At 56.5% G+C, this 11,686-nt stretch overlaps 1 protein-coding gene across 1 annotated transcript; it reads right to left on the minus strand.

The window, feature by feature from the left end:
- Window positions 1-3,603: 3,603 nt before the first annotated feature.
- On the minus strand, window positions 3,604-6,240 carry LOC115640508 (lens fiber membrane intrinsic protein-like). Its single transcript, XM_030543334.1, has 4 exons — window positions 6,066-6,240; window positions 5,391-5,540; window positions 4,202-4,336; window positions 3,604-3,665 (listed from the first exon to the last, which is right to left on the minus strand). The coding sequence occupies exons 1-4, from the start codon at window positions 6,238-6,240 to the stop codon at window positions 3,604-3,606; spliced, it is 522 nt and encodes a 173-aa protein (XP_030399194.1).
- Window positions 6,241-11,686: the final 5,446 nt, after the last annotated feature.

The raw sequence follows: 11,686 nt of genomic DNA on the forward strand, positions 1-11,686 counted from the left end.
CACACAGAGCAGGGACCACCCCCCCACACACACAGAGATCAGGGCCCAGCCCCTGCAGCAGGGCCCCCCCACACACACACACAGAGCAGGGCCCAGCCCCTCCAGCAGGGACACCCTCCACCCCACGCACACAGAGCAGGGCCCAGCCCCTGCAGCAGGGACCCCCCCCCACACACACACACAGAGCAGGGCCCAGCCCCTGCAGCAGGGACACCCCCACACGCACACAGAGCAGGGACCCCCCACACACACACACACAGAGCAGGGCCCAGCCCCTCCAGCAGGGACACTCTCCCCTCTCCCCACACACACAGAGCAGGGTCCAGCCCCTGCAGCAGGGACCCTCTCCCCTCCACACACACAGAGATCAGGGCCCAGCCCCTGCAGCAGGGACCCTCTCCCCTCCACACACACACAGAGCAAGGCCCAGTCCCTGCAACAGGGACAACCCCCCCACACACACACAGAGCAAGGCCCAGCCCCTGCAACAGGGACCCCCCCCACACACACACAGAGCAAGGCCCAGTCCCTCCAGCAGGGGGCAGCAGGGGGACACACACCCACACCCACGGTTTGTCCTTCGACACGCCCACACAAGCAGGGTTACCCACAGGCACCTGTCGAGCCACCGGCTCGTGGGCTACATGGCCAAGGTCCGGTCCGGTGCCTGGCGAAGCCGCTTACGCACTTGGGCGTGACCGTAACCTGCACCCGCCTGGAGGGTGGCTCCGTGGCAGGGCCGCAGGGGGTGAGGGGGCACGTCCTATTAAACAGTGGTGCCACCTTCCGAGTAAGGCGCATATCAGGTGCCTCAAACCCAGCCCCCTGCCTTGGCTGGAGCAGGGCTAGGGGACGTGACCCCGCTTCTCCTGGGGCGTCACCAGGGAGCGTGGGTGCACCCGGCCTGCCAAACTCATTCTCTAAGCGTGCCGCTGACGTTGAGTCTCGAGACGCCGCCGCGGCGCTGCCAGGTCTCTGCCGAGGGAGCGCTCACAAGCAGGCAGGGGCGTTTACTCTCCGCCGTCACGGGGCGCATTGGTGGCTGCGCTGGGATTCCTGCCTGGGGTTCTGCCTGCCTGCTTAGGCCACCTCTGGTCCAGGCCTGAGGTCTACGGGGCAGATGAACAACTTGCAATACGCAAACTGCGAGCTCTGCCGCACCGATTTGAACTCCGATGTAAAAGCGACCGAGAAAGGGCCAGACATCTGCTACTGCTTGGCAGAGGGATGACCGGCTTCAAACTGGTTTCTCTCGCTGCCCCGTTTTCGAACCAGCTTCATTCGCTTCGCAGATCTGGGACACAATTTTCCAAAGAATCTAAATGACTGAGGTGCCTGATTCTCATGGAACTGAGGACCCTGCAGCTTATAATCTCAAAGGCACGCAGGCTCCTAACTCCCATTGGATCTTCACAGGTGTTTTGTTGTGCCAACGTACGCACCTTTGAGGAAAAGGGTGTATGAGACTTAGGAGCTTTTGAAAAATTCTCCCCTTCCTTAGCCTTTATTTATAATTTTATAGACATCTAAAAACCTAGGAAATTCAGTGCAAAAAAACTTTGTGATTATTTCAACGTCAGTTCAAACAGAGGGCTGGTCCGCAGCCTGAATTTCTTTTCTGTGGGACATTCTGACATTTTGAATTTTGCTCATTCCAAATGGGAACAAAAAGTCAAAATCTGAACACTGCCTGCAAGAGGAAAATTCCAAAAAATGTCTGTGTGGGACCATCCAAGTGTTTCAATTCGTTTCATTTAGGCTTTTAATAGTCTATTAAAATATTCAAAGTCTTATACGTTCTATTGATGCAAGCTTAATAATGATGTAATCCTAAAAGTCATATTTGGAATGTAAAAGTCAAAACGAAACACGTCCACGTTGCCCAAATGAAATGATTTGACTTTTCCCCATCAAACCCCACAGATTCCTGAAACATTTTGCTGGCTGGATAGATTTCTTTCAAAATAAAAATTCTAGGCCATTCAATGTAAAAATCTTGTGAGGATTTCGAACTGTTTCACATAAATATTTAAAATTCATAGATTCATAGACTTACGGTCAGAAGGGACCATTATGGTCATCTAGTCTGACCTCCTGTACAATGCAGGCCACAGAATCTGCCCCACCCACTCCTGGAACAAACCCCTGACCTACGTCTGAGTTATTGAACTCCTCAAATCATGGTTTAAAGACCTCAAGTTGCAGAGAATCCTCCAGCAAGTGACCCGCCCCCACGCAGCAGAGGAAGGAGAAAAACCTCCAGGGCCTCTGCCAATCTGCCCTGGAGGAAAATTCCTTCCCGACCCCAAATATGGCGATCAGCTAAACCCTGAGCACGTGGGCAAGACTCACCAGCCAGCACCCAGGAAAGAATTCTCTGCAGTAACTCAGATCCCACCCCATCTAACATGGTTTAGCTTCTTTCAGCCTAAAGAAAATGTATTTCTTTAAAAAAAGAAAGAGGAAAATTCAGTAAGAGGGACCCTGGGTGATAGATATTTGTGCATAAATTAATACCTTTTTGGCTTTAGAGACAGTTTAATTACCTTAAAAACTTGTTATTAAAAAGAAAGGAAATTTAACACGAGTAAGGGCCTCACTTGATGGGGGCTTGGTCCATGACTGGAGCTGTCAGATGCTAGGAAAAAACAAATTAATAATAATTCAATTCTAAATATTTCGAACAGTTTAATGCCGCTTTGGCACTCGAGACAGGGTAAGTTGCTTTCAAGGGTCCTTCCTGTCTTTGACCAAAAAGCCTAGGAAATTAAGAAAATTTGTTTAAAAAGCGTCGTTGGGATTTCAGAGGCTTGAACTGCAAACACTGCCCATTGGTTTAAAACCGCTTTAGGATTGGAGGCGCTTCACACAGAGGGTTTCCAAGCACGGCTAGTGATTTTGTGTGTACAAATCAACAAAGGAACAAACTGCTTTAAGGACCTTTATTCTTTTTCTTTAAAAAAAGAAAAACCAAGGAAATTCAATGCATAAAGCTTCGTTAAAGGCAAAGATCGGAGCTCTCTGGCCAAAGTGACAACTTTAAAACTGCGGTTCCTGCTGCTACATTGTCTTAGCTAACGCTACTCAGGAGGGGCGTGGAAATAGAGAGAAATTTCTGAGCAGTTGTAATTCCGGGGGCCAATTTAACTTCACGGCCTGTCTGCTCATCAATCAAAGCTACAGCACAAGTTCGGTCAGCCACAGGGGCTTGACATTTTAAGTCCGGTTCTAAAGGAAGGATGGTCCCACCGGGAACTCAGGACACCTGGGTTCCAATTCCCAGCACTGGTGCTGTGTTCCTGCGTGACACTGGGCAGGTCAGTCCATCTCGCTGTGCCTCGGTTTCCCCCAGACTGTAAAACGTGGGGTACTGATGCTTCCCTTTGTCTGATTCGATTCTAAAGCAGCTGGGGGCAGGGGGCTGGTCCAGCACCGAGCGCCGAAGAAGGAAGCTGGCCTGGGATCCGATGAAACGAACGGAGGGCGTTTGCTACGAGGATGTCCCGGCGCGGGTTGCTGGAAGGCTGGGGGTGGGGAATGGCAAGGTATCACTCGCCCCGGGATGCAGGTGTCTCAATTCGCTGCCGCGCCACCACACAGGGTTTAACGCGTCTCAGCCATGCCCTGGCATCCGTGCATCCGATACGCGCACATGTAAAACATCCCTGCGAGGGGGAGAGAGGGACTGTTTACCAGCACTGAGGTGTTAGGACTCCTGGGGTCTCTCCCTGGCTCCGGAAGAGGAGTGGGGTCTAATGGTTAGTGCAGGGGGGTGCTGGGAGCCGGGACTCCTGGGTTCTCTGGCACGGGAGTGGGGTAAAGCGGTTAGACCGGGAGGGGAGAGGAGGGGAGGGGAGGGGGCTGGGAGCCGGGACTCCTGGGTTCTCTGGCACGGGAGTGGGGTAAAGCGGTTAGACCGGGAGGGGAGAGGGCTGGGAGCCAGGATTCCTGGGTTCTCTCCCCGGCTCTGGAAAGGGAGTGGGGTCTAGTGATTAGAGCGGGGGCGGCTGGGAGCCAGGACTCCTGGGTTCTCTCCCCAGCTCTGGGAGGGGGTTACTGGACAGAGAGTGTGCAACAAGGAATTGGATGAGGAGAAAGGTGCCCTATTGCTGCCCCCAGAGAGGGAAGGCCCCATTGCCAGACCCCCCACCGCCCTGGGGCTGGATGGGAGCTGGCGCCCCCTGGAGGGAAGAGCCGGTACCTGCGAAGAAGGTCATGAGCAGAGCGACCCAGCTCAGGATGTAAGACCAGGAGAAGCGCCAGTCCCCGAACCGCTTGCCCAGGAAGTTGACGGTGACTCCGGTGTAGACAGCCATGGCCAGCAGGACGAAGAGCGCTGGGGGGGGGGCAGAGACCGAGGGCAGGACAAGAGGCCAGAGAAACCTCTACATGCCTGGGAAGTGTAACTGCACCCCACACCCCCACAGGAGCCAGGAGAGAACCCAGGCATCCTGGCTTCCAGCCCCTCCCCGCTCCGCCCTGCTCTAACCACTACACCCTGCACCCCCACAGGAGCCGGGAGAGAACCCAGGCATCCTGGCTGCCAGCCCCTCCCTGCTCTAACCACTACACCCCACGCCCCTGCCGGAGCCGGGAGAGAACTCAGGCATCCTGGCTCCCAGACCCTCCCCTCTCCCCCCTGCTTTAACCACTACACCCCGCACCCCCACAGGAGCCGGGAGAGAACCCAGGCGTCCTGGCTCCCAGCTCCTCCCGCTCTGCCTTGCTCTAACCACTACACCCCGCACCCCCACAGGAGCCGGGAGAGAACCCAGGCGTCCTGGCTCCCAGCCCCTCCCCACTCCCCCCTGCTCTAACCACTACACCCCAAGCCCTCACAGGAGCCGGGAGAGAACCCAGGCGTCCTGGCTCCCAGCCCCTCCCCGCTCCCCCCTGCTCTAACCACTACACCCCGCACCCCCACAGGAGCCGGGAGAGAACCCAGGCGTCCTGGCTCCCAGCTCCTCCCGCTCTGCCTTGCTCTAACCACTACACCCCGTGCCCCTGCCGGAGCCGGGAGAGAACCTAGGCGTCCTGGCTCCCAGCCCCTCCCCACTCCCCCCTGCTCTAACCACTACACCCCAAGCCCTCACAGGAGCCGGGAGAGAACCCAGGCGTCCTGGCTCCCAGCCCCTCCCCACTCCCCCCTGCTCTAACCACTACACCCTGCACCCCTTCCAGAGCCAGGAGAGAACCCAGGCGTCCTGGCTCCCAGCCCCTCCCCCACATGCTCCGCTCTAACCACTAGATATCACTCCCCTCCCAGAGCTGAGGAGAGAACCCAGGATTCCTGGCTCCCAGGACCCCCCTGCTCTAACCACTGGACCCCACCCCCTTCCTTGTGTCTTGGTGGCCAGCTGGGGTCCCCGCAGCAGCAGGCAGACACTTACTGGAAACAAAGAACATTATCCCGGCAGCAAACGACCGATTGAATTTCTTGAAGGTGGATCGGTGGGTGAAGGACAAGATCCCCGTGATGATGCCAGCGAAGCACGACAGGGCAGAGAGGATCATGAAGGCCCGAGTGGCGTTCCAGAAGGCTAGAGCAGCAGGGAGAAAACACTCTAAACCGCTCCAGTTTAGAAGGGGATGGCTCGCCCAGTGCACAGATGCAGCCACCTCTCGGCAGGGCTGCTGGGGAACAGCCGCACATAACGCCATGCACGGGGCTGGCTCTTCTGGCACAGAGATGCAGCTGCCTCTGGGGCGGGAGAGCTGGGGAACAGCCACACAAAACACTGCACAGGGCTGGTTCGCCTGGTGCTGAGATGCAGCCAACTCTGGGGTGGAGCACAGTGGCTGGTTAATTCACAATTCAGTACCATTTAGGAGGGGAAGCAAATGAAAATCTCAGCTTGAGGGCGGATTTAGGGAAGCTGAATGGAATCGCCCCAGCTGGGGTTTGGCTCAGATCCCTGGGTTCGAGCCCTGCCTCTTGGAAGAAATGTTAGGGCCCCTGGGAGCACAGCACCCCATAGCACCACCCTGGGGGATCGGGGCCAGCCCTGCCAGGGGAGAGCCCCCACCGCACCCCCTGCAGCACAGCACCCCCTAGTGGTCCTTACCTATGTTCTCCATCTGCATGTAGCACTTGCCCGCCAGACAGTAGCGCCAGAGGCCCTGGTGGGCCAAGGCCCCCTGGATCCGGTACTGCACCCAGTAGTCAGTGGCTGTGCAAACCACCAGCAGGATGTTCCCCACCGAGGCACAGAAAAGCCCCCCTGCCATGAAGCTGTACATGCTGCCTGAGCCTGCAGACAGCACAAAACCGGCTAGAGCAGGGGGCTGGGAGCCAGGACTCCTGGGTTCTGTCCCTGGCTCTGGGGAAGGGAGTGGAGTCTGGTGGGTTAGAGCGGGGGGGCAGGACTCCTGGGTTCTGTCCCTGGCTCTGGGAAGGGAGTGGGGTCTGGTGGGTTAGAATGGGTGGGGGCTGGGAGCCAGGACTCCTGGGTTCTGTCCCTGGCTCTGGGGAAGGGAGTGGAGTCTGGTGGGTTAGAGCAGGGGGGCAGGACTCCTGGGTTCTGTCCCTGGCTCTGGGAAGGGAGTGGGGTCTGGTGGGTTAGAATGGGTGGGGGCTGGGAGCCAGGACTCCTGGGTTCTGTCCCCAGCTCTGGGAAGGGAGTGGGGTCTGGTGGGTTAGAGCGGGGGGGGCCAGGACTCCTGGGTTCTGTCCCCAGCTCTGGGAAGGGAGTGGGGTCTGGTGGGTTATAGCAGGGTGGGGGCTGGGAGCCAGGACTCCTGGGTTCTGTCCCCAGCTCTGGGAAGGAAGTGGATTGATAAGTATCACAGCAGCATCTCTGCGTGGATGTGTAAGTGGCAGGGGGTGTTTCTCAGGGCCTGTGTGCGCGCGTTTGTGTATTACCGTCCCCGGGCAGGCGTGTGCCAGTGGGGGGTCAGTTGGTTTGTGTGCCTGTGTATCAGGGTGTCTCTGCTCCTACTGCATGTGTAGGTCAGAGGGGGAGCCCGTTGGTGGGTCCCTGTGCCCCCTTCCCTCCACCCGGCCGGCGGTGCCCCCTACCTGTGCCGACCCCAGCGCCCGGTTCTGCTCTGCACTGTCACCCCTCTCCTCTCCCAACCGCTGGCAGTGATTTTGCAGAGGCTGGCAAATCCCTTAATGCCAGCGAGGGCCGGGGGGCCATGGCAGGGGCAGCTGGTTCCAGAAGCCGGGATCTGCAGTCCCAGCAGTCCTGCCCCCCGAGCCTCAAAACAACCTGCTGAGTTGGTCAGTTCCATTGAGCCTGGAGCCGCACAGGGGCTTCCCAGGCCAGCGTGGGGGAGAAGGGAGCTGCGTGTCCAGCAGGGATCCCTCGCCCAGTGCTGAAATGCAGCCACCTCTGGGGTGAGGCCCGAGCCCCTCCTGATGACCCTCTTTTCGCCCTACAGGGCTAATTTGATCCCAGACACGTGTCCTCTCCCAGCTCAGGGATGGGCTGTGTTCCTCCTGTCACCCAAAGGAGGGAGCCAGCAGCACAAGGAAGCCCACTGCTGCGGCTACAGCAACTGGCTCCTGACAATAGGGCAAATTTTCATTTCATTCCTTGCACCTCTGAAGCCAGTGCCCTGGCCTGGGGCCCAGGGTGACCAGACAGCAAATGTGAAAAATGAGGATGAGGTGGGGGGGTAATAGGAGCCTGTATCAGAAAAAGACCCAAAAATCGGGACTGTCCCTATAAAATCAGGACATCTGGTCACCCTACTGGGGCTGGATGAGAGCCAGCCCGGCTCCCCTGAGAAGGGAGAGGCCCCGTGTCCCATCCCGACCCTCTAACTTGCCAAGTAACGTCCATCAATACAGACTCACTGAAAACCCAACGCAGCCCAAGTACAAACACCTTTATTCCCAACTGCATAGAACTCAGCAGACGCCAACATTTCCTACGCTGCATTAAATTACAGTTATTCTGAAGCCTCCCGAGTATCCACCCTCTGGGGTTCAATTTGGGTCCCAGCCACCGCGCCCACTGGGGGGCACTGGCTTTCGGTCCTAGACTCCCGTCCTGAGGGATCCCCCCTTGGTCCCCTCTCAAGACACAACTCCCCAGAAGATCTGAGGCTATTACTTGAGGTAAAACACACACACCATGCAAATAATCTTAAGAACAAACAAACCAGGGACTTAATGACCCCCAAGCCCCATAACTTTGCTCCTCGGATTCGAAGGAGCTGCCTTCGGGATGAACGTGAAGGCATCTTCTGCTCTTAATGTCTCACGGCCTCTGTTAAAAATACCCCTCATGTGATTACCCCACAATAACGCTCGCTGGTGTCCAGGCCCAGGCGTGTCTGAGGTTGCCTGTCAGAGATCACAGCAATATAATTTCTGTGCCATATGCATCGGATACACGATATAATGTACATGCAACATACAGGAAAGTGCTGGATTTCTATTAACGCGACTCGACATCACATGTGCAACAAGAGGAAATTAAACCTCTTGATAGCACAAGGCAGAACTCTAGGGGCAATATAATGTCTCTGGGATACCTCTGCAGTAATTCAAATATGCAAGCATTCAAATCCACTGTTTTAATCTCCACACATGGCAGAGTGGGTAGGATTGTTTTGCTTAGAGATCACGACAATATCATTCTCCTAGGCTGTATCTATCATATCTGCCTGGGCTATATAGTTAAACCGGCACGTTCCTATGATTGCATCTAGATGGCTTCGATGCAACGAATCAGTTTGAAGTTTTGTATAAATCTCTAGCACAACGACAGTTTTAGGTGCAGTTCTCTGGGATCCACGGCAGTGAAAACGGGAGATTCGCACGATTGCTAGATCATAAATGCAGTTAAGTCAAATTCACCATTTTGTCCTTTGTATTGCACAGAAGTTATACTGCAGATATGACACACACAGCATACGCGGTAAGTGACACTCACTTTTTTCAATCTCCGTACGGCCGAGAGAAATTTTACTGCCTAACATCTATATTTTAGCAATCGATTGACTAGCCTCCCTGAGTTCTGGGGTAGTTAGCAGAGTGACTGCCTCCCCCATGCAATCGATATAGACTTACACAGAGAGCTGAGTTCAAACTCAGTCTCCCTAGAGAAATGTTTCAACTCATTCAAACAACTCAAAATTCAACTCTCTCTGCAAACACAACTTAACGCTGTCAGGGAGTCAACTCTTAACAAGACTTCCAAGCAGCCTGGCCCTTGGCGTGGTTATAAACCTAGAAAGAAAACCACACATCTTGAGAAATACCACACGTGATGACACAAAGTAAGAATTCGGGGTGTGTGGAAAAATGCACGGAATATGTACTAATCTCCAGACCTCTGACGTCACAAATTTAGGCCCTGAACTTGTGAAGTAAGGCAGGTCACGGTAGAGCCCTCCGTGACATGTACGCGTCCGCTCAACGCTAAGCGCGACACAAACCACAGCGTTAATTTGCAGAACACGAGGAGGGACTAATTTGAGTTTTGTTTCCTAATCCGGACATCCAAGCAAAGGTTCAAATTAGTAACAAAATGATACCAACCCCCCGTGACCTGGCACTCTGGGGGAGAAGACAGGGGATTTGGGTTTGTTTCATAACCAAATCTTGGAAAGTAACAAACTAAGAGAGACAAACACAACAGAAATCTGTCTCCATCTGTTGCTCTTTAGGCAACCCCCCATTTCTGATCATTCTTAAACCTAAATCAACATTAAAATCTTTGGACAGAGAAAGACAAGAGGTTGGGAATAGAGGATCATGGGGAATAGCTGTCCTTGTTCGGGGTGGAGGGTCACAGCTAGAGGGCTAGGAGTGGAGGATTATGGGTAGAAGACTTGTCGGGGCACCTTAGGAATGGAGGATGATGGGTAGAGGGCTAGGAAGGGAGAATCATGGGTAGATGCTGGAGGATGAAAAAGAACAGGGTTATTAACAAACCAACCCTTGGCTAAACGGCCAAGCCCTGTGGGCTGGTGGAGTCAGCAACAGGTGGCCGGTCTGATGGGAGAACCATGAGGCCCCAGCTTTGGCCCAGGTGGGAGCCCCGATGGGCCTTTCCATGGCCCAGGGTTCACGCACTGTCCTCGTTCTCCGTGGCGGCTCTGGGGAGGTCAACGCGCCTGGCCATGAAATCGCCGAGCTTGGCAGACCCCTGACCACTCGGGCCTCCTGATCCTCCTCCTTCCGGGGGCCATGTCCCACAGTTGGCCGCGCCTCCAGGGGGCTGCCTCTCCCGGCACGGCTTCGAGGCGGTGCTGGAGTCCCCGGGCAGGTCGGCGATGAGCTTCTGGAGATAGTTGGAGAAGCTGCCGTCCTTGCTAGCTGGGCGAGGCATTGTCCTCTCCTGGCGGGAGGCTGGCTGAACCTTCAAAGCCACCTGTGGAAGAGAGAGAAACCCCGGTGCCGATTTGGGGGACTCCTCATACTCCTTTTCCCAGTCTTCTCCTTCCTGGGAAGCTGGGAGTTTGGGCTGGGAAGGCCAGGCTTTCTCCAAGACGCTCCCTTGGGTGGTGGATCCCCCATAATCTGCCTCCCAATCTTCTCTGCCAGCTTTGGCTGCCTCGGTTTTCCCTGCGCCTGACTCCCATCTCTTCGCCCCTCCACTAGACCATCTCTTCGCCCCAGGGGCATCCCACAGGTAGCCATCTTGGTTTCGCTTCCTGGCTGCATAATCTGAGCCCTGGGCTGTCCCCGGGCCCCACGGCCCCACCTTGTGTGGGGCAGAGTCTGCCTTGCCCCACAGCCTCTGCCACCCCGAGGGCTGACAGAAATCTTTCTGCCCCCTTGCTCGCTGGTTCTCCCCCCAGCCACTCAGCAACGGAGACCCTCGCTGGACCCGTCTCGCAGAGGAGTCCTGCCAATTGTTGCGGCTCCCAGGTATCTCTTGGGAGCAGCCGGCACTGCTCTGCCCCACGGTGCCAGACCCAGAGCACCCCACCCGAGCCGGCTGGGAGTTGCAGCAGTAGTGTGGCCGACACCCGCAGCCCACTGCATGCTGGGGAGGCCCGTGGCCCATGGCTGATGCCCCGTGGCCGCAGGAGAGGGGTGTCTGTGGCACGGCCGAGTAGGTCCTCAGGAGGGCGCTGTTGAGCAGGTAGGTGAGGGTGTCCAGCCGGACGGGCACGGTGACGGAGCACAGGGCCCCGGCCGAGGGGCGACCCAGGATCCAAGGCACGGTAGAGCTGGGGGCAGGGCAGGAGGGCACAACGGGCGTCTTATCCGGCGTGGTCTGGTCCGAGGTGCGCGGCTCCATGGGGCTGGGGGAGCTGAGCCTGGGGGAGCTGCGGGGGAAACGGAAAAGAGGGTGAGAGACAGAGAGATACCACCCCCTCCAACAGGAGACGGGAATTCTATGGAGGGAGGGGCAGTGGTCTGTTTGGGGGAGGCCTATGGACATGTGAATTTGGGGGGCCATGTCTGCGGGGTGAGCAGAGAGCCTGAGTGTGTGTAGGATCGGGGGGGCTGGTGAAATTCCTAGTGGGATGGGGGTTCCCTGTGGGGATGGAGGGAGGGGGGTTCCTCTTGGGCGGAGACAGCAGATGGGGTGTTTGTGGAAGGAGGTGCCCTGGCTGGTGAGGCTGGAGGAAGGGAGACTCTTAAGCTGGAAGGGGGGTTCTCATGTGGGGCAGGATGCCCTGGTTGGGGGGTTAAGGAGCTGGACGGGGGGGTTGGATGGGAGGCATGGAGGTCTCTGGTTGGGGGGATCTATGGGGCTGGAATGGGGGTTCCCATGGA

Source organism: Gopherus evgoodei, unplaced genomic scaffold, assembly GCF_007399415.2.
Source record: "Gopherus evgoodei ecotype Sinaloan lineage unplaced genomic scaffold, rGopEvg1_v1.p scaffold_31_arrow_ctg1, whole genome shotgun sequence".
NCBI classification, from domain to species: domain Eukaryota; kingdom Metazoa; phylum Chordata; order Testudines; family Testudinidae; genus Gopherus; species Gopherus evgoodei.